The 21,407-nt window shown below is 49.2% G+C and overlaps 7 protein-coding genes across 7 annotated transcripts; 4 read left to right on the forward strand and 3 right to left on the reverse strand.

The window, feature by feature from the left end:
- Positions 1-406: 406 nt before the first annotated feature.
- On the forward strand, positions 407-4,234 carry BDV38DRAFT_270196 (tannase and feruloyl esterase-domain-containing protein; the record flags this gene model as incomplete). Its single annotated transcript, XM_032057107.1, has 5 exons — positions 407-752; positions 825-960; positions 1,031-1,565; positions 1,689-2,062; positions 2,629-4,234. 5 exons carry the CDS (start codon positions 407-409, stop codon positions 4,232-4,234), a joined length of 2,997 nt encoding a protein of 998 aa, XP_031915060.1.
- A 651-nt stretch (positions 4,235-4,885) lies between these two features.
- On the reverse strand, positions 4,886-6,814 carry BDV38DRAFT_270197 (deoxyribodipyrimidine photo-lyase PHR1; the record flags this gene model as incomplete). Its single annotated transcript, XM_032057108.1, has 2 exons — positions 4,886-5,435; positions 5,490-6,814. The coding sequence occupies 2 exons, from the start codon at positions 6,812-6,814 to the stop codon at positions 4,886-4,888; spliced, it is 1,875 nt and encodes a 624-aa protein (XP_031915061.1).
- Positions 6,815-7,284: 470 nt separating this feature from the next.
- BDV38DRAFT_57635 (uncharacterized protein) lies at positions 7,285-8,929 on the forward strand. The gene is made up of 2 exons (XM_032063572.1): positions 7,285-8,854; positions 8,910-8,929. The coding sequence occupies exon 1, from the start codon at positions 7,598-7,600 to the stop codon at positions 8,723-8,725; it is 1,128 nt and encodes a 375-aa protein (XP_031915062.1). The 5' UTR covers positions 7,285-7,597; the 3' UTR covers positions 8,726-8,854; positions 8,910-8,929.
- Positions 8,930-10,608: 1,679 nt separating this feature from the next.
- Positions 10,609-11,376, forward strand: BDV38DRAFT_281562 (uncharacterized protein; the record flags this gene model as incomplete). Its single annotated transcript, XM_032059585.1, has 1 exon — positions 10,609-11,376. The coding sequence occupies one exon, from the start codon at positions 10,609-10,611 to the stop codon at positions 11,374-11,376; it is 768 nt and encodes a 255-aa protein (XP_031915063.1).
- A 241-nt stretch (positions 11,377-11,617) lies between these two features.
- Positions 11,618-13,293, reverse strand: BDV38DRAFT_291717 (uncharacterized protein; the record flags this gene model as incomplete). Its single annotated transcript, XM_032061809.1, has 8 exons — positions 11,618-11,922; positions 11,981-12,048; positions 12,109-12,491; positions 12,554-12,621; positions 12,670-12,706; positions 12,758-12,942; positions 12,995-13,124; positions 13,201-13,293. The coding sequence occupies 8 exons, from the start codon at positions 13,291-13,293 to the stop codon at positions 11,618-11,620; spliced, it is 1,269 nt and encodes a 422-aa protein (XP_031915064.1).
- Positions 13,294-15,658: 2,365 nt separating this feature from the next.
- Positions 15,659-17,177, reverse strand: BDV38DRAFT_281564 (questin oxidase family protein; the record flags this gene model as incomplete). Its single annotated transcript, XM_032059586.1, has 4 exons — positions 15,659-15,762; positions 15,820-16,230; positions 16,293-16,958; positions 17,024-17,177. The coding sequence occupies 4 exons, from the start codon at positions 17,175-17,177 to the stop codon at positions 15,659-15,661; spliced, it is 1,335 nt and encodes a 444-aa protein (XP_031915065.1).
- Positions 17,178-17,878: 701 nt separating this feature from the next.
- BDV38DRAFT_270201 (Zn(II)2Cys6 transcription factor) lies at positions 17,879-20,158 on the forward strand (the record flags this gene model as incomplete). The annotated part of the gene is made up of 4 exons (XM_032057109.1): positions 17,879-17,910; positions 18,049-18,306; positions 18,376-19,950; positions 19,996-20,158. The coding sequence occupies 4 exons, from the start codon at positions 17,879-17,881 to the stop codon at positions 20,156-20,158; spliced, it is 2,028 nt and encodes a 675-aa protein (XP_031915066.1).
- Positions 20,159-21,407: the final 1,249 nt, after the last annotated feature.

Here is a 21,407-nt window from a genome sequence, read left to right on the forward strand (position 1 = left end):
CTCAAATAAGCTCCTCACCAAGCATTTTGTAAATCTGCCAAGTATAGAACACTATGATTGATACTCTGCCTTTCCTCCGACTGCAACTGAAATTGGACGCCCCTCTGAATGACAAGCTCCGAATCAATGTCTCCTTTATTTTTTATTTTTCTTCTCTGTTTGGTCGCGACGTGTATGAGCATCAGCAGCTACTATTGAGCACCGCATCCCCATATCGTAGTGATCGGCCGCCAAGGACGAGACTAGTCCAAGCTCAGCGCCACGTCGAGCGCAAACGCAAGGCACGGACTCTTTCTGCGCATTTGCTCCCTCTTGGAGTTGTAGCTGTTAATAACCACGGTCATATACCACGGCAGTCGAGGGGCAGTGGGAAACCAGCGGACTACCGATTCACATCGAGGGCAAAATGAATATGAAGGCCTCCTTGTGGCTCACCCTTCTCGGCGTAAACATATCCTTTGTCTCGGCCGCGGGGATTGATTTCCCAGCCTCATGCGAAGTCTTTTCACCCAATACGAGGGCTGCGAGCGCACATCGTGAGTTCACTGAATATGTGCCCGCGGGGACAAACCTGACTTTGCCGTACAATGATGCGACATGTGCTCGCCCGTATCAAGTTGTCCCAGTGGACCTTTGCCGTGTCGCATTATATGTGGAGACATCCAACAGATCGGGCGTTACCACGGAACTCTGGCTACCTCGAAATTGGACGGGAAGGTTCTTGGGGACTGGAAATGGTGGCATTGATGGTTGTAGGTTGACATCGTCTTCAGAATAGAGGTCTGTGTCATTTTCAGGCGTACTGATAACCCGTGGCTGAACAGGTATAAAATATGAGGATCTGGCATACGGGGCGGCGAACGGATTCGCCGTTGTCGGGTCGAACAACGGACACAATGGCACAACTGCCGCCTCATTTTACAGAAACTCGGATGTCCTTGCGGACTTCGCTTGGAGAGCGTATGTCATGGTTTCAGCGTGTACGTCGACGTAGCTCAAGATAGCTAATTGTGAGTAGACTCCATCTGAGCACAGTGATAGGTAAACAAGTCACTCGGGCATTCTATGGGCAACCTCATACAAAATCATATTATCTGGGTTGCTCTTTGGGTGGACGGCAGGGCATTAATTCCGCAGTGGAATTCCCGGACGACTTCGACGGCATTGTTGCCGGCTCACCAGCACTGGACTTCAACAACCTTGTCTCTTGGAGAGCAAGCTTCTTCCCTATTACAGGTTCTGCTGACTCCGCCAGCTTCATAAATGTATCAACATGGAAGAACCTGATCCACTCGGCGGTATTGACACAGTGCGATACACTTGACGGAGTCGATGACGGTATCATCGAGGATCCCACTTTGTGCCATTTTCGTCCCGAAGTATTGATGTGTACGAACGAAAAGCTAACCAACTGTCTGAGCCCTGCGCAGATAGAGATCGTGCGGCACGTGTTCCGCCCGATGTACGGGGAAGATGGGCAACTGATATTCCCAGCAATGCAACCAGGGAGCGAGCTGGAGGCCGCAGACAAGCTTTATGCTGGAAAGCCATTCAGTTATTCCAAAGTATACGCCCCTAATCGTTCTCAATGATATCATATGCTGATGCAAGGCAATAAGGAGTGGTTTCAGTATGTGGTCTATGATCCGTCATGGAATCCAGCCGAGTTTGATTTGCACGACGCAAAGGTTGCGGATGACTTGAATCCGCAAAATATCAGGACCTGGCCGAATGACCTGTCAAATTACGAAAAGCGTGGAGGAAAGATAATCACCTTCCATGGACAGCAGGATGGTAAGATCACAAGCTTTAACACACAGCGGTTTTACGATCATCTTTCGACAGCCATGAACATGTCTTCGTCCGAGCTTGACCATTTCTTCCGCTTTTTTCGCATCTCAGGCATGTCCCATTGTAGCTCAGGCCCAGGAGCATGGGCCTTTGGGCAGGGTGGTAACCCTGCTCCAACAATGACACCGTTTAACCGACATGAGAATATCTTGGCTGCGTTGGTCGCTTGGGTGGAATTCGGGATAGCCCCAGAGACCATCCTGGGGACAAAGTACGTGGATGACGATCCAGAGTTTGGAATATCCTTCCAACGTAGTCATTGCAGGTTAGTGATACTGTGAAACCTCGGTTGCAGTGAGTTGTGTTATTAATATCACACAGATACCCACAGAGAAGTACTTACGTCGGGGGGAATCACTGGGAGTGTGCTTTGCCATGACAGTTATTTCATCCAAGCTATGAGTCCAAACGCATCGTGGCTTTCCCGTGCCTGTAGCTGCCTTGTGCTATCTCTGTTGTCTACTAGTATTGGTAGCTTGTTTGGCCTTGGCGCATGTGGGCGTTGAATTCACTGGACTCTTGTGCTTTTGTTCCTGATATTCACTGTTCGATTTGTGTTCCTTCTGTCGCGTATCTCCCCTACTTCCAACTTCACACTGTTGACCTTTCGCCTGTCTTTACAATAGTCTCTTCTTGACATGATCCCATAACTTCGATGAAAGATCTGGTATTCAAACCACCATACCACCCCACAGCCACATCAAAGCAAGAGATGAGAGGAACACGCCGATTACGACGGGGAAGCCCTCCTCGCCAACCCTCGTCAAAGAGACAAAGGACTGAAGCGCCTGACATCTCTACATCCGCCAATATAGCACAGCCGCCAGCTGAACCGTCCCAGGTAAAATATGTCCAATCCCATGCCTCCGTCGACAGTCTTGATGAGACCACAAAGCAGTCGCCCCCCGAGGTGAAGCAATGGGCTGGTGATGAGGATCCCCCAAAGGAGAGACACCATGCGAGCCATACAAAGCACAGTAGCATTTATGGAGCTAGCGTCTCTCAGAACCAGGGTCAGTCGGGCAACATTGGACGCCGTGGCTACCCGCTCTTCTGGTTTCTCCCGGAACGATTTGCAGCTTACCCCTATCGACCCACCGATATTCTGTCGTTCACGGAGTCCCCACCCGAAATACCTTCCTACAAGGAACCTAGATTGGGTACAGTTCCGGTTGGCATGGTCATGGATGTTCCAGATCATGTGGATGAGAGTGCTGGCATCAGAGCTCGTGTGGCGTTTGATGTTGCAGTCTTACACGTCTCTCTTGAGCCCCCCTTTTGGACAATTGCTAGCAGGACCGGTAGACTTCTTAATAGCGCAGACTACTGCCTTGACCCTAGTTTTGTCACTGAGAAACTAAGACTGATCAAGGTCAGAGAGATAATACAGACTCACATAATCGAATTGACCACCTATCGCCATAGATTTCTCTTGTTGCTACGTTCTTGGCGCAAAGAACGAAGGCTCTGGGAGGTTCGACTAGCGCTATCTCAGATCAGACGGGGCAACGACTCGATATTCCAACATCCCCTGACCCATGAAGATCTCGACCATCTCTGCCTTTGGTATCGAGAGCAACAAGCAGCTGAGGACCGTGGCGAGATTGACCCATCTTCGTTTGGCCGGGTCACGGGCATGGTGAATCCGTGTGCGAAGGAAATACAACCCAACGTGCAGGGCGGTTTTGTGAACGACGCGATTTTCACCCGCTTTGAGAAGCTCAAGGAGGCTATACGAGGTGTTATTGCTAGGATCAATACATTACAGGCCCATGAAGACGAGCAGCAGCGGCGTCAGCGGGAACAACGCGCCAAGCGGGAGCAAGGAGCACTTGAGAGTGGAAATGATGGTACGAGTCTTCCGGGAGATGCCTTGCTGGCAGACTTCGAATTTGATACTGAGGAACCCTTCCCCTCAGCTCCAGTGATAGACCCCCTGCCCATTGACCTCGAGTATCGGGCAGCATACTACCACTGGCATGTCGAACGGCATGGTGTTTGGGCGCCGAAAGGCTTGTTCAAGCGCGCGACCTATCTTAACACATTTCAGCTTGCAGCTCCAAATGATCTTGCCTTCTTCGATAAACCACGAGCAGAGTGGCCCCGAGGGCACCAAGGTCTGCTCCCTGAACATGTGGACTATATTGATGATTTTCAGATCCATCCTTGGGGAATACCAGCAACGCGCTTCACCCAAGCTCTCCGTCACCAGCCTCGGTTTACGGCCAATGTCATCTATTCCAAAAAGGCGCGTATGGCCCTGAAGAGTATTGAGCGTTGGTATTTCACGAATAGACCGGTCGCCCTTGGCAGTATTCAAGATTGGCCTCTTCCGTGCGGTGTTCGCGAGGGTCTTTTGGAGGTTATCCAGGAACTTCAGTGATGTCAACAAGATTTGGTATCAGCTGAATTCCTGACTGTTCCTTCTCCGCTACTCACTTCGGTCCAACCCTAAATGATGTCCATTTGTTCGTTATGGATCCTCTCCTCTCTGCTTTGGCTTTCTGGTCTTGGTATAGTGTGATCTGTTGGTCTGGCGAACGCATGGTGGATGATATGGTCTGTTATTGTTTCAGCTGCTCTGCCGATAGATGTCGCTCTAGTTTGATATACATAAACAAAAGACATAAGGAATAAGACGTTCTCAAAATTCGTATTTCGAACACTTTATTAGATATCTAACGTGTCAACCACGTATTGGGCATCACCGCTGACCCTTTGCTCGCCCCAAGCAGAGTATCCGTGTCGAATAATCCATGCCTGCTCTCACCTTGATGGCCGCATTTCGTCACTCTCGTGTCAAGCAGGATGTACACCAGAGTACCGGCGCTGATGTCAACGTGTGCTTATTCGACCACTAGGAGGTAGTATATCCGTCGACCAAGAGCACTATACCTCATCATGTATAATATCTTGTACGGAGCATAGTCCGTTCGTAGGATGGCCATTGACAAATACCACCATGAAATATCTGGCTAGCGTCTATGCCGTTCCTCTATCCTCGCCCCGTCGTTAGTCAAGGTTATATCACGTTCTACTTTGACTTTCCCCCAGCTGCCCTCTTATACCGATCTAAGGCGAGCGCCCGCCTCGTCGCATGGTCCACGATGGGTCTCGGATATCCGTTCTTCTCAGCCAAATCGCCTGCGCCGCGCTCATACGGATCATGGATAGCCGATCCCTGAATTTCGCGCAGCTCCGGTACCCAGCGTCGTATATACTCTCCGTCGGGGTCAAATCGCTCGCTCTGGCGCAAGGGACTAAAGATACGAAAGTACGGTTGCGGATCGACCCCAGTGCTGGAGCCGAACCCCCAGCCGCCGTGATTGGAGGCGAAGTCGCCATCGATGAGGTGTTCCATGAAGTACCGCTCTCCCCGCCGCCAATCTATCAGTAGATCCTTCGAGAGAAAAGATGCGACGATCATGCGAGACCGGTTGTGCATCCAGGCGGCATTGTTCATCTGTCGCATCGCAGCGTCGACGATGGGGAACCCGGTCCGGCCCTCGCACCACGCGTTAAAGTCGTCTTCGTTATATTCCCATTCAAGATCTGTAAACTCAGGCTTGAAGCATTTGTTCATGCTATCTCCATTAGCTCAACCGGACAATGTCTATCGAAAATTGACACCTGCATACCATATAAATGGCCAATGTACCAACACGTGTTTGTAGAAGTCCCTCCATGCCACCTCGCTGATCCAAGACACAACACCTAGGTCATTCCGGTCCAATTGATTTTTGTTGGCTTTCTTAGCTTTGGCCACTGCAGTTCTGGCACTCAACGATCCAGAAGCAAAGTACGGACTCAAAACCGATGTGGTCTGCTTAGGTAGTGAATTCCGCATATCATCGTATGCCGTGGCCTTCTCTTCCAGAAACCTTTCTAGGCGGTCCAAACCCTCGTGCTCTCCCTCTGGATATAGTTGACGAAAATGTTCCCTCTCCTCATCCGACAATCGCTTGTTATCCGGTGCTGCGGGGACTTCACTTGCGAAAAGGTCCTTGAAGACTCTCCGAGCGTTGCCAGGATTAGAGCCAGGTTCTTCCGACACTTCCAGATAATCCGGATTATCCATAAGAAATGTCTGCCATGCACGAAACCACGGACTATATACGGCATACTGGTTTCCCTGTTGGCTACTGAGTAACCCCGGCGGAACAACGCAGGTGTCATGGAGCACGTCAAAGGCAATGCCGCTCTCGACGCACAATCGGACCAATTTTGCCTCTCGACGAAGCTCATCAACTTCATACTCAATGTTTGCAAAAAGATGATTGGCTCCCCACTCCTGACATAAATCAGTAACGCGCTGCGGAATATCCCTCCGTTTCTCCTGCGTTTCCATATACAGAGGAATATCCAACTCGCCCAAGTCACGCTTTAACTGCGCCAATGTTCGCAACGTCAGATCCACCCGCGCGGGACTGCTCACATGCGCCGTGAGATCCTCAGGCGAGAGAATGTAGAGTGCGATAAGAGGAATGGAATGTTCGCGCGCAACCTCATATGCCTTTCGCAGAGCGCGATTGTCGTGCAATCGAAGATCAGACTTGAACCAATGGACCACGGCAGCATTGGGCCGAACTGATAGGCGGGCATCTACTGTTTCTTCACAGACCCGATTCAATGCGTCCATCGGCCGTTCCAACGTTCCGTCGTTGTAGGCTTGGCACCGCTCGTTGCTCATTTCGGGTGGATAGAACTGTCGCAACACTATTCCGAACTCTTCCGCTTGTCGCGAATTAGGATGCGGTGCTGATAGATCGGATTTGCCCCGCTTGTTAGTATGTGAGGTGCTGTTTGCTCCATCTTCCCTAGTACCGTTTTGCGATGGTTTGCGCTTTTGTGGCATGTTGCGAACGATCGTAGCGGTCAGTGTAGATTGAGCTCGTGGCGAGAGAGGAAAGGAGTAAAGGGATACGACATGGGAAAAGCCAATGACTGGGGAACGTCTCCTCATTATATATGAAAGATTTGGTCGGGGGTTGCGATCTCCCCTGGCGATCGCGTTGACTTCATTGACTGGATCGACGCGATGAAAACCCTCTGACGTCAGGACCCGATCGGGCTTCTCAACGTGACATTCAAACCTGAGAAAATAGGCGTACAACAACATTCCTCGTTCACTGTCGCTACTCCTAGGGTACGCTAAACTAATGACAACTCCATGTTGTCATCCATGTCCCACCTTGACTGCGATGACTGCGACTGGATGGATGTCTCCTCTTTGTTCACTAGTATACCTTTTCACTGACGATTATCATTGCATTCGAGGACCTGAAATAATGTTAGAAATCCAGAATGGCTGCTGGCCGAAGAGAAGGGGATCTTCGGCATACGGCTAGGCCTCTCTGATATGGGCAGAGGTGATTGGGCTCGTCAAGTCGGGAAGTCTGACAAATTCGGGTGTCTCTCAACCGTGAGCACCACTATGGAGGCGCCACTATGACAACAGCGGGGCATGTATGCACCTGCCAAATAGCCATGGTGCTAGAATATTGCTTCAATTACTCTTCTCGAGTCCGGGGACTGTTTATGGTTTAGTGACAACATCTCAGACCCACAGTGGCAGCAGGTGGCTCAGCCGTCAGCCTTGTCAGAGCAGCAAATGATTCAAGCTGATAGGCACCTTTTAGTGGAGCATTATTCAGCCTCACCACCATCCATCATCATTTAAAGACTGCCGACGCCTGTGTTGTCACTCCGTTTCGTGCTTCGTTGCTCTTTGCTGCTACCACACACCATGGGTCTCGACGCACTCCCTACCGAAATTCTCTGTCTTCTCCCCCTCTACCTCGATAACATCGAGACCTTTACCAACGCAGCAGCGTCATGTCGCAGACTCCGGGATTGCCTGTCCACAGCACAGCCCAAGACGATCCTCCAGCTAGCCGCCGCCTCGGCCCCCACATTCTTCTCTCCGCATCCTCATTTCCTCGTCGCGGCCACAGCCCGCCAAGCCAGTGACTGGGCATTAGGGAATGACATACGTACATTAGCCCTCCGCGAAGCCTTCCAAGGTGGAATCGACAGCCTCTATGAGTTCTGCCTCCAACACGCAGGCCTCACGCTGGAAGACATCCGGAGAACCCATTTAGCCCGGTTCTCCACCATTAACCCGCTCTCGGACAAGATCGACAGGATGGCCGGCCGGCAGTGGTACGCCACACCAAACTTCTGGGATGGCGGGGTAAGCGAACCCTACACCATCCAAACGGAGGCCGATCGAGCGGCCTTCCAGATTATCATATATGGGGAGTTGTTTGGGCGGAGTATGGACGCCTTCTTGCAGCCGGAACAGAATCTCCCCTATTTCGATGTACGAACGCGAATCGACTACTTCACCTATTGTCTCCCCGATTGGGTTTGTTCGAGTTACCCCGGGTTTACCAGATTGTCCACCGGTCCGTATGCGCCGCACCTGGAGCGGCCGAGGGAAGGAGACCAGGTGGCCATGCATCATATCCTGCATTGTGGTCGATGGCGGCGCATGTGGGCTACTGCGATTTCGTCGGTTCTAGACGATGACGAGGCTTTTATTCATGAGGATGAAGAGAATGAGCCCTGGAAGAAGCGGATGTTGCGTAATGCGGTGCAGAGTCAGGGACTAGAGGGGATGCAACTCGTGACGCTGCCGGTGGACAAAATAGATAAAGCATATGTACAAAAGGTGAGGAGGATGAAGCAGCAGATCGATCAGCTGAATCAGCCTCCACCGGTCGAATTGCTGGGCAAGGGATCACTGACTCCCGTGTCGTTTGCTCCCGACCCTTCCCATGATGTTGAAATTCCATGTAGGGATATGTGGGGGCCGTGGGTAGCATTCAACCAAGATGCAGCGTCAGATACGAGTACAGATTCGGAAGAATAATCGGATCCCGATTGGGAGTTGACATAGTGGCCCAAGGGGGGTTGGCAGCAGGAGGTTGTTCTACGGTTGTTGTACGGTTGTCAACGGTTGGACATATGAATAATTATACCCGATCACCTAAGGAAAAAGGTGATTTTCACACGCAAATCAGAGACATGCGATCCTAACGAGGAATCTTTCGAAGGTTGTCAAAATTAATAAAGCCCTTCAGCTGACCACGGCGAAGTCCCTCTCAGCAGCAGAGCAATTGGTGGAGATGGGCCCATGGTAAAACGCGATCATTGAGCCGTACTTCGATGCTAGGGTGATGCTGATCGTGTCTGATCTCCCCGAAAGACCAACCAACGCTATGCTATTCAATTGGATAGTGTAGTAGTTCCGCGATTACAAAGTCCGGATCATTGATACTACACGGGTACAGCTGGATAGGACTATCAGTCTCACCCACGAGTTGGGAAAGCCTGTTTAGGGCACCCCCGGCCATTACATCGCCAAAAATATGCTCCGAGCATTTGTGGAAGAACTCGGACACGGGTATGAGGATTTGATGGGGGGCGCGCAACTTTATTGAGTAGAGGGGAAGGTGACTTACTGCCCAACACAGCAGTAGAGCAGATTGCACCAGTTGAAAGATCGGATGGTGACGGTACGGATGGTCACGATGTGAATGAAGGAGACTAGTACTAGAGAGCTTCATCATCATATTCTTCTGATACGGCCGCCTGTTTTTATAACATTCGCCTGGTTGCACCACAAGATGGCATGCAGAGGGAAATCCTACTCCATATATAATAGCTTACCTATATAAATACAGGGAATGGAAGAGAGTGGACACACAAGCTATTGAACAACATTTGGACATCTTATCCACTGTGGTAATTACTATTATGGAACAATTGCATAATATATATTTGCAACACTTCCAGTCGTAGTCGTGGTCCACGTCAGACTAGCTACTCAAGGTTTTAAAATGTGTTGACAGGTTATGGTGCAAGATTCTACCAGAGCTTAGGGTGGATAAGAATTGACGTTGACGATGCTTAATGAACCCAGTCCGATCTACGTTGACTTATGCAGTGAAGCTCTTTCATCGATGCTATTTCAGCACATCGCTAGCTGACGCTAAGCCAGATCAGGTAGAGACCGACTGAAAACCAACTTTTCCAAATCCGTAACCTGAGTCTTTCCGTTCTTCAGGAACTCCCGTGGGTGCGAATCCCGCTTCCGAATAGGAAGTACACAGCAAGTAGGCTCCTTTCTTTGTTTCCTCCGTTGCCTTACTTTGGTAGTATTTGATCCACTTCCTGGTTAGTCTCCACACTAAATTTCACTTTGTTTCTTTGTTTGGGAAAAATTACCGTCACATGAGCAACGCTAGACAGCCTCACCGCTTACCCTTCACATTCTCCGATTCATGCTTCAGGGGTTCATTGTGAACTCTTGAAGTCTGGACAGTTCTGACCCATCGGTTATTTAAAAAGTCAGAATGTCTTGCCTTTCGGGTTCTCCTGAACTGACAAATTCCATCGATGAGTCTCGATTCTATCTGTCTCCAGCGGAACCAAGTCATTAGCATTTGTGATCATTCCGAGTGACGGACCAAGATATGTTCTGGACATAAAAACCACCAAAGGCACAGCGCTGAGGGAAAATCTAGATCAGTCTGCAAACGCGCCAGAACCGGTTCTAGTTTTCTAGAAATGTTCCCAAGCAGGACCGGTTCGCGATCGATGTGAAACCACCTATACCGATCGCGAGTTAGTCCGAGGGTGGTTCCATGGTTCCCACTCGTCATCACAACCGAAACCTGAAGCTGTTTTCCGTTCCGGCAACCGCAAAGACCAACTCTGACATCACGTTCCCGCCCGCCAAAAGTTATCGAAATGCCATCCAGGACCACGTCCAGTCTACTCGAATCACGATGGGCCCCGGGTCCAGAGGAGCTCAAGACGAGACGGTCATCCTCCACGCCCCGAGGACAGAACCACCCACCCCCCTCGCAGGAGCTGGCCCGGTTCATGAAAATCGTCGGGCGATTAAAGTGGAAATTACCCTTCCTGGCGGAGGGTTACCGCCTTGCGACGCTCCCCGCGGACCGTGGCGTTGATGTCGCCCATGCGGAGATCATGTTCAAGATTGATTTCTTCGAGTACTATGCACTTCTGGAGCGCGCGATCGTGCATTTACTCGGCGTCTTCGGCGTGACGGTCACTGGTGCTGTTACTAGATCGCAGTCGACTCCGAGGCTTGGGAGGAATAGGTCCCGAGTGGCTGCGCATCGGTATCATGCCAATGTTCTGGACACGCTAGAGGGGGAGACCTGTCCATTGCATGCTGTTCTCGGGAGTGGAAATGTGCGTGAGCAGTTAAGGAAAGCGAAAGAACTTCGTAATCGCTGGAAGACAGCCGATATGTCGAAAGAAGAGGCGGAGACAGATCCGTTCCGTCGTCCGAAGGAGACGGCGATGCCACTCGAAAGCTACGACTTCGACCATATTTTATCAGAAATCTTTATCGGTTTAGAAGATGGACTGGCGCTGGCTCGGGACCATTTGGCCAGGGCCGAGAATAGCACTGGCAATGACTTGTCGGGCGATTCGGAGGCCGATTGGGATTTCATTGTCGATGCTATGGATTGGGAGGCTGTGTGAGATTTCTTTGCATTTTCATCTTTTGTGGAATATTTTTATGGGCTTCATGGGTTTCTCGGCGTTTGTCGTGTTCCGCTGTTCCTTGTATATTACTGTTTTCCTGTATCATATAGAATGCCTGAAGGACTGTCACTCCGTTATACAGACTACACAGTCATGATAGTAAGTGGGGAAAACGACATTCATGGCGCAACCTAAACAAAATTTCATTATAAGACTTCTATAACACATTCGTCCCTCGCTAATAATGTGGCTTCTGATCAAGATCGACCAGTTGTACCACACTATTCGAATCATTCGAATCCTCTCTCTGGGACGATGACGAGTACTGAACCGTGTAGCTGACGGATTTGTTGATCTTGCTCTGCCCATTTGATTGGCCCCTGGCGTACCAGTTGCTCGGTCCGGTGGCATATCGTTTGGTGGATCCGCTAAAAATGCCGGGAAAGAAGTGGTTGAGCAGAGCTCGGGACGACGGAAGACAGGCGCAGATGATGGCAACTTGCGATTCGATGACGGACCAGTGAATCAGGGGATAGATGCCAGCTGAGTCGATTAGCGATAGCCATTAATAAAAACACAGAAGGATCCAAGAACCACGTACCAGTCTGATTCTGGCCCCAGCGATTATTCCAGAACACAACCACTCGGATAATGCCGATGATCGTCAAGCTATGACAGACACTATTAGCGACAACTGCAGACAACGGAGACAGACAGGGCGTTCCATACACCGATCCCATCACGAACATCAGACCGACGGTGAGCTTCTTGTATAATGGCAGCTGCAGTTTGCTCACTTCATAGACCGGCATCAGGACCATGATGGCGTCGACAATGATATTCACCAAGCAGTTGCCCAAGATAGCATCAATAAAATTAATGCATGTCCCGGGATCCTCGTTCTTCCAACCATCCCAAGCTAAATGGACCGGGCTGCATCGCAGTCCATCCACAAGGGCCCATGTGATCCCGATCGATGCGTTGATGCCGATGAGCGTATATGCGAGCGTGCGGAATATGCGGGACTGGAAGATCCGGAGCAGGAACAGACAGACGGATATCTTTGCGAGGGAGATTTGTATCTTGTACATCACGGCGAGACCTTGGAAGTACTACAGGGAAGTCAATATCGAGATGGTTCAACCAAGGCAGTCGAATGGTCGCGATGGCTAACCTTGTAGAATTGAGTAATGTCATCGAAGGGGATATCCCAGATATTCTTGCCGAAGCCATATTTGATCACTAGACCGTTAGCTTTCGCAATGATCATACTTTGAGGACCGAGCTTACTATAGACGTTCAGCACGAACATGGCCACACCCATGACCTATAGGAGTTTAGTACAGTTGCCGCTCAGTGCATAAGAATGATGTCGTACGTATGAGATGATAATGGTCAGGTCATCCCACCCCCAGCCACCACCAAGGTTGAAGCTTTTGGCGGAGATTCGAATGGTGAAGAAAAACGTAGCGAGAATGAGGGGAGCCAAAGTCGACCCCTCAATCAGCGGCGGCCCTGGGCGGGGTTTGATGTTGCATGATTCTTCGGTCAATCGTTGCGTGACTGTCTATGGTTAAACTCTCGAAAGGGCCTACTGGGTCTTCTGGGGACTTACTGAATTCCTCCTTCGTTGTACCGTTGCTGGTTACGCAGTCTACTAGGGCAGTCTGCCGCGAGCCATCAGCGCAGAGGTATGCCGTCGAATTCCACTCCGAGCTGGGAAACAACTGCTGCATGCACGAGATCTGGTGCAAATAAAAAGACACAGTCAGCGACCAGTGTCAAGGCCCAGACATGGTCCAGATCTGGCGGAGAACTTACGGCAGACAATGGAAACTCATTCGGGTTGGGGTCTGCAGCATGCAAACCAACTCCCAAGACCAATAGAGAGAGCAATATCTGGTAGACCTTCATTTTGATAATGGAGGCACTTCAATCGAGTGACCTAGCAGAGCATATTAAGGAGATGGAGTAGATATTACAAAATAAATTGGCAACGGGCCAGCCAGCCTCGCTTCGATATTAATTGTGCCCGCTGTCCGCTGATAAATATACATTTTTTTTTCTCGCGAAGTTTGGAAAACCGGGCTAGGCATCTCCACTAGGGAAAGTGACGCCGAAGAAGAAGTTCCAGACTACACTAGACAGGTTAAGCTTATTTGTCGCCATTTGGTTTCCTCGTGGCATGTATACTACCGGCGGCTCAATATTTGGGTTGCCAATTTTCGGTACTCAGGGTTTGATCGCTAGCAGTGCAGAACCTTTTGGCTCTTCTCTTAGAGTCTTAGCGCTGTAAGTGATCAGGCAGTCTTCACGATAGTTCCTGATCGATCGATTCTCCAAATAAAAAATCGGGCCCAGTGAAACCCAGTCAATGAGGATATTGAGCCCTAGTCTTGGCATGCGGTGAGGCGACCTGAAGAAAACTTTTTCTGGTCCACGGGTCTCCACTTGGGACAAGATCTCGGTTGCAGATTGATGGATCTTACTCCAATGGGATGAGCCCGGTCCCTTGAACTTGATCCTCGGTCTAATTTTCCTGGCTCGTTCCTTGAATCTCAATTTGTTGGTCACGGCTTCCACTTGCCGTCCGGTACACACACGTGGTTGGAATCCTCTTGATCGGTCCCATGGTTTTACCAGATTCTGTGAACAAACCAATTTTTCTACATATCGCCCTCCCACTTGCCCCCTTCTGTATGTTCCCTTTGCTCTTTTTTTTTTTTTTTTTTTTTTTTTTTTTTTTTTTTTTTTTTTTTTTTTTTTTTTTTTTTTTTTTTTTTTTTTTTTTCTTGTATGTTTTTGCCCCTTTCCTTCGCTCGCTCAGGTTCCCTCACCCCATCGAGTGACGCGGATAGTCCGCGTCAAGAACGGATACTAATTAATAAGGATCACATCGTCGAGTCATAAACACCTGTACCTGGCGGACTTCAGTTGCCTACTATCACGAGGTCACCCTTCTAGCGTTGCAGGTACCACCGGACCATTTCCCCCTTTAAGTCAGTGGCTTACCCCCAGGTCAGGGGAAGTCGGAATAGAAGTGTACTCCCGGGGCACACCTTGGCTTAAAGACGCCTCTTTTATTAGACTCTGCTCGCACACAGTCTGGATCTGCTATGGATCTTCCATCGACCGGAGTTTATTCTATATCGGAACATATGAAACGTACCCCATATTGCGCAAACATACGTCGGATTCTCGGTAGAGCTGGAGTTCATTAATCATTTTGTAGGTCTAGCTGCCGGGAAAGTCTCGGGATCTCGCTAATCAGACATGGACCGAGAGTATTCCGGTATGATATCATAGCCTTTATCAATCTGTGCTTCGAAAATCATCAATCCCGCTACTCTCCGAGGTACATCTAAGTGAAACTCCACTTTCCTGTGCAGTCTGTTTTTGCCCCTTTTTTACTCTTTTTCTGGGCACAATCATACCTCTATGGAGTAGGTATCTCGATCTATACAATAATTTAACATGAGGCAGATCAAATATCTCTCCCTTTCAAGATAGAATCAAGATCTCCCGTCGTCCTAAAGTTTCATCTGAAGATCGAAACTACTGCGCTGTCGATCTGAGGGTACAGTCGAATGCTGATCAGGTACTTCAGCAGTAGTCTCCCGATAAGGCAATTGTTATTCTTGTTGAAATGCCGAGGATAGCAAGTCAATCACGGTACTTTCATTTCCCGTGGTGATCAACGTCCCAATCCATTTTCTTAGATATACGGAAAGCTTCTCATAGAGAAAGGGGGTCATCGGACTGGCGAGCCATTGGATAAACACCATAATCGTCTACTCCAGCCCCACCTAGTATCATGGATGCGGTAGAAATGCTATCCTTTGTACAGTGTAGCGAGGATATGTGGAGGGCTTTGTATTCTTGGCTTCTGCTAGCTGGAATATGATAGGTTTATCATGGACGCAACACGCCAAGATTCTCCACGGAGCTCCAACCTTCAGTCATAAAGGACGATCCTAATATCTCATGCATAGCCCTAACAAAGATCAAGTTCCGACTGCGGAGATAATCCAACCGATGAATTGAGTGCAGAATGAAATGTTAATGGCGTGAAATCATTCCAACTGTGTCCATTAGCGGGTGACCAGCATATTCATGGTGGAGTCGTAAAACATAAATCAGTTATCAATTCTAGTCTACACTCTGCACTACACCTTGTAATAGGTGATTCAGAATCAGTTTAGAGTGAGGTACGATTGTTTAAAGATGTCATACTGTAAATACAAATGAGCAGAGCCAATAAGCTAAGTTCTTCCCTATATTAACTATACACCTGCTTCCGAGGGCCAAACTTGTCCCAGGACTCAGAGAACCCAGATCCACGCACCCACATGTCGCTGGGCACTTCTCCGACAGAGCCAACAACTAACGAAACCAGAGTCAGCTTGAAACCCTTACTTCACGACATAGAAGGTGTCTTACCCATATTGCCAATTCTCAGCCACATATCGCCGGTAATTCTTAGACCTCTCTTCTCCGATTCAGCCTCATACACACGGCAAAGCTCCTGTGCGTGCGCAACGGTACGGACAAATTTCGCCAGATGTCCGTCATCACTTGGATGTATATAACTCCTAGCAATAATTTCTGGCCACCCCATGTGAATCGGACAGCTATGGACATCGCTGATTCGGGGTTCAGGCATCTTGCGTGACGCCCAGATCAAAAGGTCCATCCGCGCTTTCATCTCGAGAAGGCGCGCCTTGCTGCGAGTGCTGAGGTAGGGCAGATCTATGATCGGTTTGATGAGGATTGAAAGGTTGGTTATATGAATAAAATAAAAGTCGAATTTGATCTCCTTCTCAGGACGTTGCGCGGTAGCAGTCAGATAAACTATTGCAGTTTGATGCCGTTAGCTCTCATGGATTGATGTTCTCTCACTATGATCAACTTACCAGCAGCATTGGTCATTTCGGCAAGCTTCTCATTTATCTTATCCTCGGGGACTGTCCACTGGCTGGAATACTTCACGAGCACCTCTGAGGCTCGTTTCAAAATCCCATTGCTGAAAACTTCATCGTCACCGCGGTGTGCAGCAGCACGCAACGTTTCGTCTGCTTGCATTTCGTCCATGAGTTGGACCAAAGTCTTATGTGTATCATGCTGTCCAATTCCCCCAGCAGCCTTTTCAGCAGGGAAGAGAAACGGGTGGCCCAGGTAGTCGTCATGAACAGCGGCCTGAGCCAGAGCCTGAGCGATGATGGCGGGCTGCTCGAATTCAATCGCGAACCCTAGATGGATGATAGGATGGAGAAGGCCACTGAACATGTCCGACAGCATAGTCTCTGCTAGCTTATCGCCACGGAAGAGATACTCATTGAGAACGTCCGGGGTGCCTTTGGTAGCCAATTCATGCTGGAAGAAGGCTAAGAAGTTTGGATACTGTTCTTCTTTGTGCATGAGGCTCATGAAGGACTCTTTGTTGCTGAGAGATGAGATAACACCCTCATCCCTAGGTATGCAAGGTCGTTGACGATGGTGTTCCCTCTCATACTGACGTTGAATGGTTTCGGGAGAGGCACCCAGGGCCCAGATAGTGAGCATGAAATGCACGACGTGATCTAAAGATTCTTAGCAATGCTCTGCTGCTCTTTCTCCGTCGGAGGGGTAGGTATTCTGGGCCTACTATGAAATCCGCGATCATTGAGATAGACATGATGATTCTCCATATCATGCTGAAGAACTTCACTGACTTTCCGAGCAGATGCTTGGCTCAACCCGGCGGTGGAAAACACGCCATGATTGTCTGGAGTCAACCAAATCTTGTATGGCGTGGCCATTGTGTTTATGATAGTACTGTTTCAAAGCGATAGAAGATAGATTGCCGGCAATAATGGGAGGGAAACGAGAGAGTTCCAGGGTATTTATAATGAGGAGGAATAGATACGCAAGGGGACAAGGTTGTTCCAAGGTGATAGGATTCTAGGCTTTGGGGGATCGAAAGATAGTGTCAGCAGAGTACATCCAGGTCCAAAGCCGAAAGGCGAAGACTACTGGCATGGGGACTACACTGTTGCCCCCACATGACGCTGTCGACTTTGATATCTGAATAATGCTAGAGTGCGGCATGCCGCATTGTGTCGGTGATGCAATATTGGATTGAATTCTAGAGGGACAACTTGCCCTTTGATGCCAGAGCCGCCAATCGGATTGCTCGGTGTGGGGCACACTAGGATTTCGGCTCTCGCATCTCGCGTTTGATTACTCACTGAATGTACGGTAGATAAAACAGTATCCATATCACAACGTATTGCGAGAAAAGTATTTCCAAGCTCCCAAGGATCTGTCAACCTAGATGAACCATTGCGTGTGGCTCCTGTATCGTGGACATTGATCTATTTATGGTCCTGGTGCTGTGGCGAATAGTATAAATCCTACACGTGACACCAGAGAGCTGTCATTTCATGAAGCTCCGTCTTCCCTCCTTGTCCTCGGTCCCTTCAACTTCATCTCGTTTGATAGAGTCACAGTCACCTTAAACATGAGGACCACAGTCGCTTGTCAATGGTGTCGGTGAGCTTCCCGGTTCTGATTCCTTTCGGAGATCTTCCCACTGGTTCCGGTAGCTCCGTCTAGATGACAGGAAAAACTGGAGGAACTCATTATCTCCTTTGCGAGATGTAATCAATAGCTAAGAAAGTCAATACATAGAAGTGCGAAAATAAAATGCCATCACGATGGGTCCCCGCCCTGTCGGTCCTGCTCGGTGAACCCCGGAAGGCAATGTATCTTGAGCACCCCGAAACATAAATCGAAACGACATCAAAGCTCTTCTAGACCCAAAAGGCATCCCCTAAGACGAGTTTCAGGGGCTACCAAAGATCCAGAGGAACCAGGAACAGCAGCGGGTCGTTCCCTTTCTCACACCGAGTCAGCAAGGGACCAACCTACCAGAATCAGCACGCAATGGTCATTCAACGGTGATATAGAAAGGCAAAGTGAAAACTGGACACAGCCAGCACAGGTACTCGGGCCTAGGGATCCTTTGATGGGGTTGGATGACAAACTCCTGAAAGATGCATTTTATGTCTTTGTCCGTCATTTCCCCGAGTTCGGGTTTTTCCATCAGCCAACGTTTTGCATACTTCTCGAGAAAGGAGGCATTCCAACATTACTGCTTTGTGGCATCTTGGCCTTAAGTTCCCGATTTATGCCGGAGCTGGCCAGTCTTCATGGCAGTCCTGGAAAGGCTTCCGAATATTTTGCGAATTATGTTCGTCAGAATATCATGAGTCATGCCATGACCGCCATGGATATCCACACAGTCCAGACGCTACTCATGTTAAGTTTGTATGACTGGGGAAATGGCGATGGCTCCCGTGCTTGGGTGTATAACGGTATGGCTACCCGTATCATTCATGGGGTTTACGCACAGGTCAAGGAATCTGCTAAGACGGACATGTCCACTTTCAAAAACTCTCAACTGGAAGAGGCATGTAGGACTGTCTGGGCTTGCTTTCTACTTGACGCCATGATTGGGTGTGGAAAATGTCAGGCTGCCAATTTCTCCATGAGTATAAGTAATATCCCTCTTCCCTCGGGCGAGGATGACTTCGCCTTTGGAAATAGTCAGCCTCGTAGACCCACCACATTCATGCAAGCGTGGGATTTTGAAACCAATGATTACCACCCACAAGGTTCATCATCGCCAGAGAAAATGGGATATGACCAAACATTCGCTTTGATAGTCCAAGGCTTCCACATCTGGCAAACTATTTCATCTTGGGTTTCGACCGGGGGGAGAAAACGTGAGTCGCCGTCATCAAGAGAGCCTCCTTGGCGAAGCTGCTCATTCTGGTCTCGCAGTATGGCCGCCCTAAAAGATTGGCGTGCATCACAATCTCCACAGTTAATCTATTCTGCGTCGAATATAAACCTTCAAGTCTACATTTCACGCAGCGAAGGGGAACGTTTCGTTATCACGAACCTTCTCTATTACTTGAATCTAATTCTGCTTCACCGGGAATATATCCCTTTCGTGCCTCAGCTGATCAACCGGCCACAAGGTCCAATACAGCCTCCCTTGTTGATAGAAGAGGCTCCTCTTGGATGGTGGGATCAGAGTGCGCAAGAACTGTTTGCAGCTGCGTCAAATATCATCCAAATTATGCAGGAGCTTAATAAGGGTGGCACCCAATTTCAGACACCATTTACATGCTTTTGCGTCTTCAGTGCTGCGTCCACTCTCTGTTATGCGAATACATGGCCTTACATGGCACCCGGACTCGACCCTCAAACTTCATCAACGATGTTCTCATGGGCATCTGCATGGCTAAGCCAAGCATGCAAGTTCTGGAAAGTCGCAAATGGATGGTACAGGACAAATCTCACTTTATGCCAGCTTTATACACAGATTAAGATGGATCCCACTCAGCTCCTAGATGTGCGACGAGATGTATTCACGGTCCTGGAGGAGAATATCCAGCGACTAGCAGGTTCGGAGACCTTGGATCTAGCCGATATACCGACCGCGAACATACTTTTATTACTGCAGAGACAACAAAGGGAAACAGAGAGCAGCAGCGAGGCGAACACGGGAGAGAGAACCAAGGTGTTCGAGAGCAACGTAGAAGCCTCTCAGGGAGTGCGCGACATAAGTACACCCTTGTTGGTAGAAAGTGGACAAGAGCCTCCCGCGGCAATTCCAACTCTACCCTCCTACCTAAACTCTGACCAGGACCTGTTTGCAAATATTCTATTAGACCCTTCCGGTGACTGGACACGCCCTTTTATTGACACTACACAAATTTCTAGGCCATGAAATATTTGCCCGAGAGAGTTCTCAAAATAGTAAAATTTGCGACTGGCCAGGCTCCTCTTGCAAAACGGCTTTTCAGCGTTATCCTTCCCCACTAGGGAAGCCCAGGGCGATACCTTTAAAGACGAAGCCTGACAATTGGGGCGTTACACATTGCAGTTTTGATACAACAAGCTCACTGCCGAAGATGCTATTTGACATAAAGCTGTTTCTCCGCAGCCACTGCCCGGAAAACCCGTTACATCAATATCTGCAGGATCCTATCTCCAGCATGCAATGAACCAATGCCAGCGCGCCCTACCCTAGCTGACCCTTTCCTAGATGTACTAAGTACTGAGGATCATGTAAGATTGAAAATAATTTCGAAGGATCTCAGTTACACCAAGGGGAAACTTGATGTAGGGGTCATTGGAGGAACGATTAGCAAGGGGCCTCGATGTGAACGTATCAACTTTTATGATCTAGGTAGGGCGCGTGTCATGCAATGTCTCTGTTGCCGGTTCAACCATGGAGAAATCAACGGACAGTCCCTTGGTGGCATATCATAACACTCCCAGTGTAGGCAACGTCTATATAGCAAGACATAGTCTAGGCGATGCCAAGCCTTTCCACTGCCTATCTAGGGTTCCGAACCGGCTCATTTATCCACTGGCGAAGGTAGCTCGACCGCTAATGTTTCATCACAACACAAGCCCTGTTGCAGAGCTCAAGCTCAATGTTGTTGTTCATTCACCTTTCGATTTCGATACTCTTCTTTCAGCATGATTCCTTATCTTACTGAACCAACAGGAATTCGCACGGCAAGAATCCAAACATGATTTAATTGGGATTAAAACGAAAGCTCCAACCAAATTTACGCCCCATAAACCATACGAGATAACATCTCAACGATGGCATATACAGGCTGACCCAAGAAAGGGTGTGCAAAATGCAACATCGGTACATGCACGAGACCCTATGCCCTAGAATATTCCCAATTGGCGCCTTAGTGGAGAATCCGTCCGTTCGCCAACTATGTTAAGCAACACAATTGCCATGTTATTGGTGGAGCCTGGGTCTAATATGCCGAGGGACTCTTGGCATACTGACTCCTGTCTGAAAGTGAGTCCGGAGAAACCTGACATGGCTTGGCGACCCCCCATCTCTGGGCTCAACGTTCTGCAGGCATGGCCCTATCCACGAGCTTGATTGATGGAGAATAGGGCTCTAGAGCCGACTCTCTGACACTGCGCTGCTTTGCCTAGAAACCGTT

Source organism: Aspergillus pseudotamarii (assembly GCF_009193445.1).
Source record: "Aspergillus pseudotamarii strain CBS 117625 unplaced genomic scaffold BDV38scaffold_18, whole genome shotgun sequence".
Classification (NCBI taxonomy): Eukaryota; Fungi; Ascomycota; class Eurotiomycetes; order Eurotiales; family Aspergillaceae; genus Aspergillus; species Aspergillus pseudotamarii.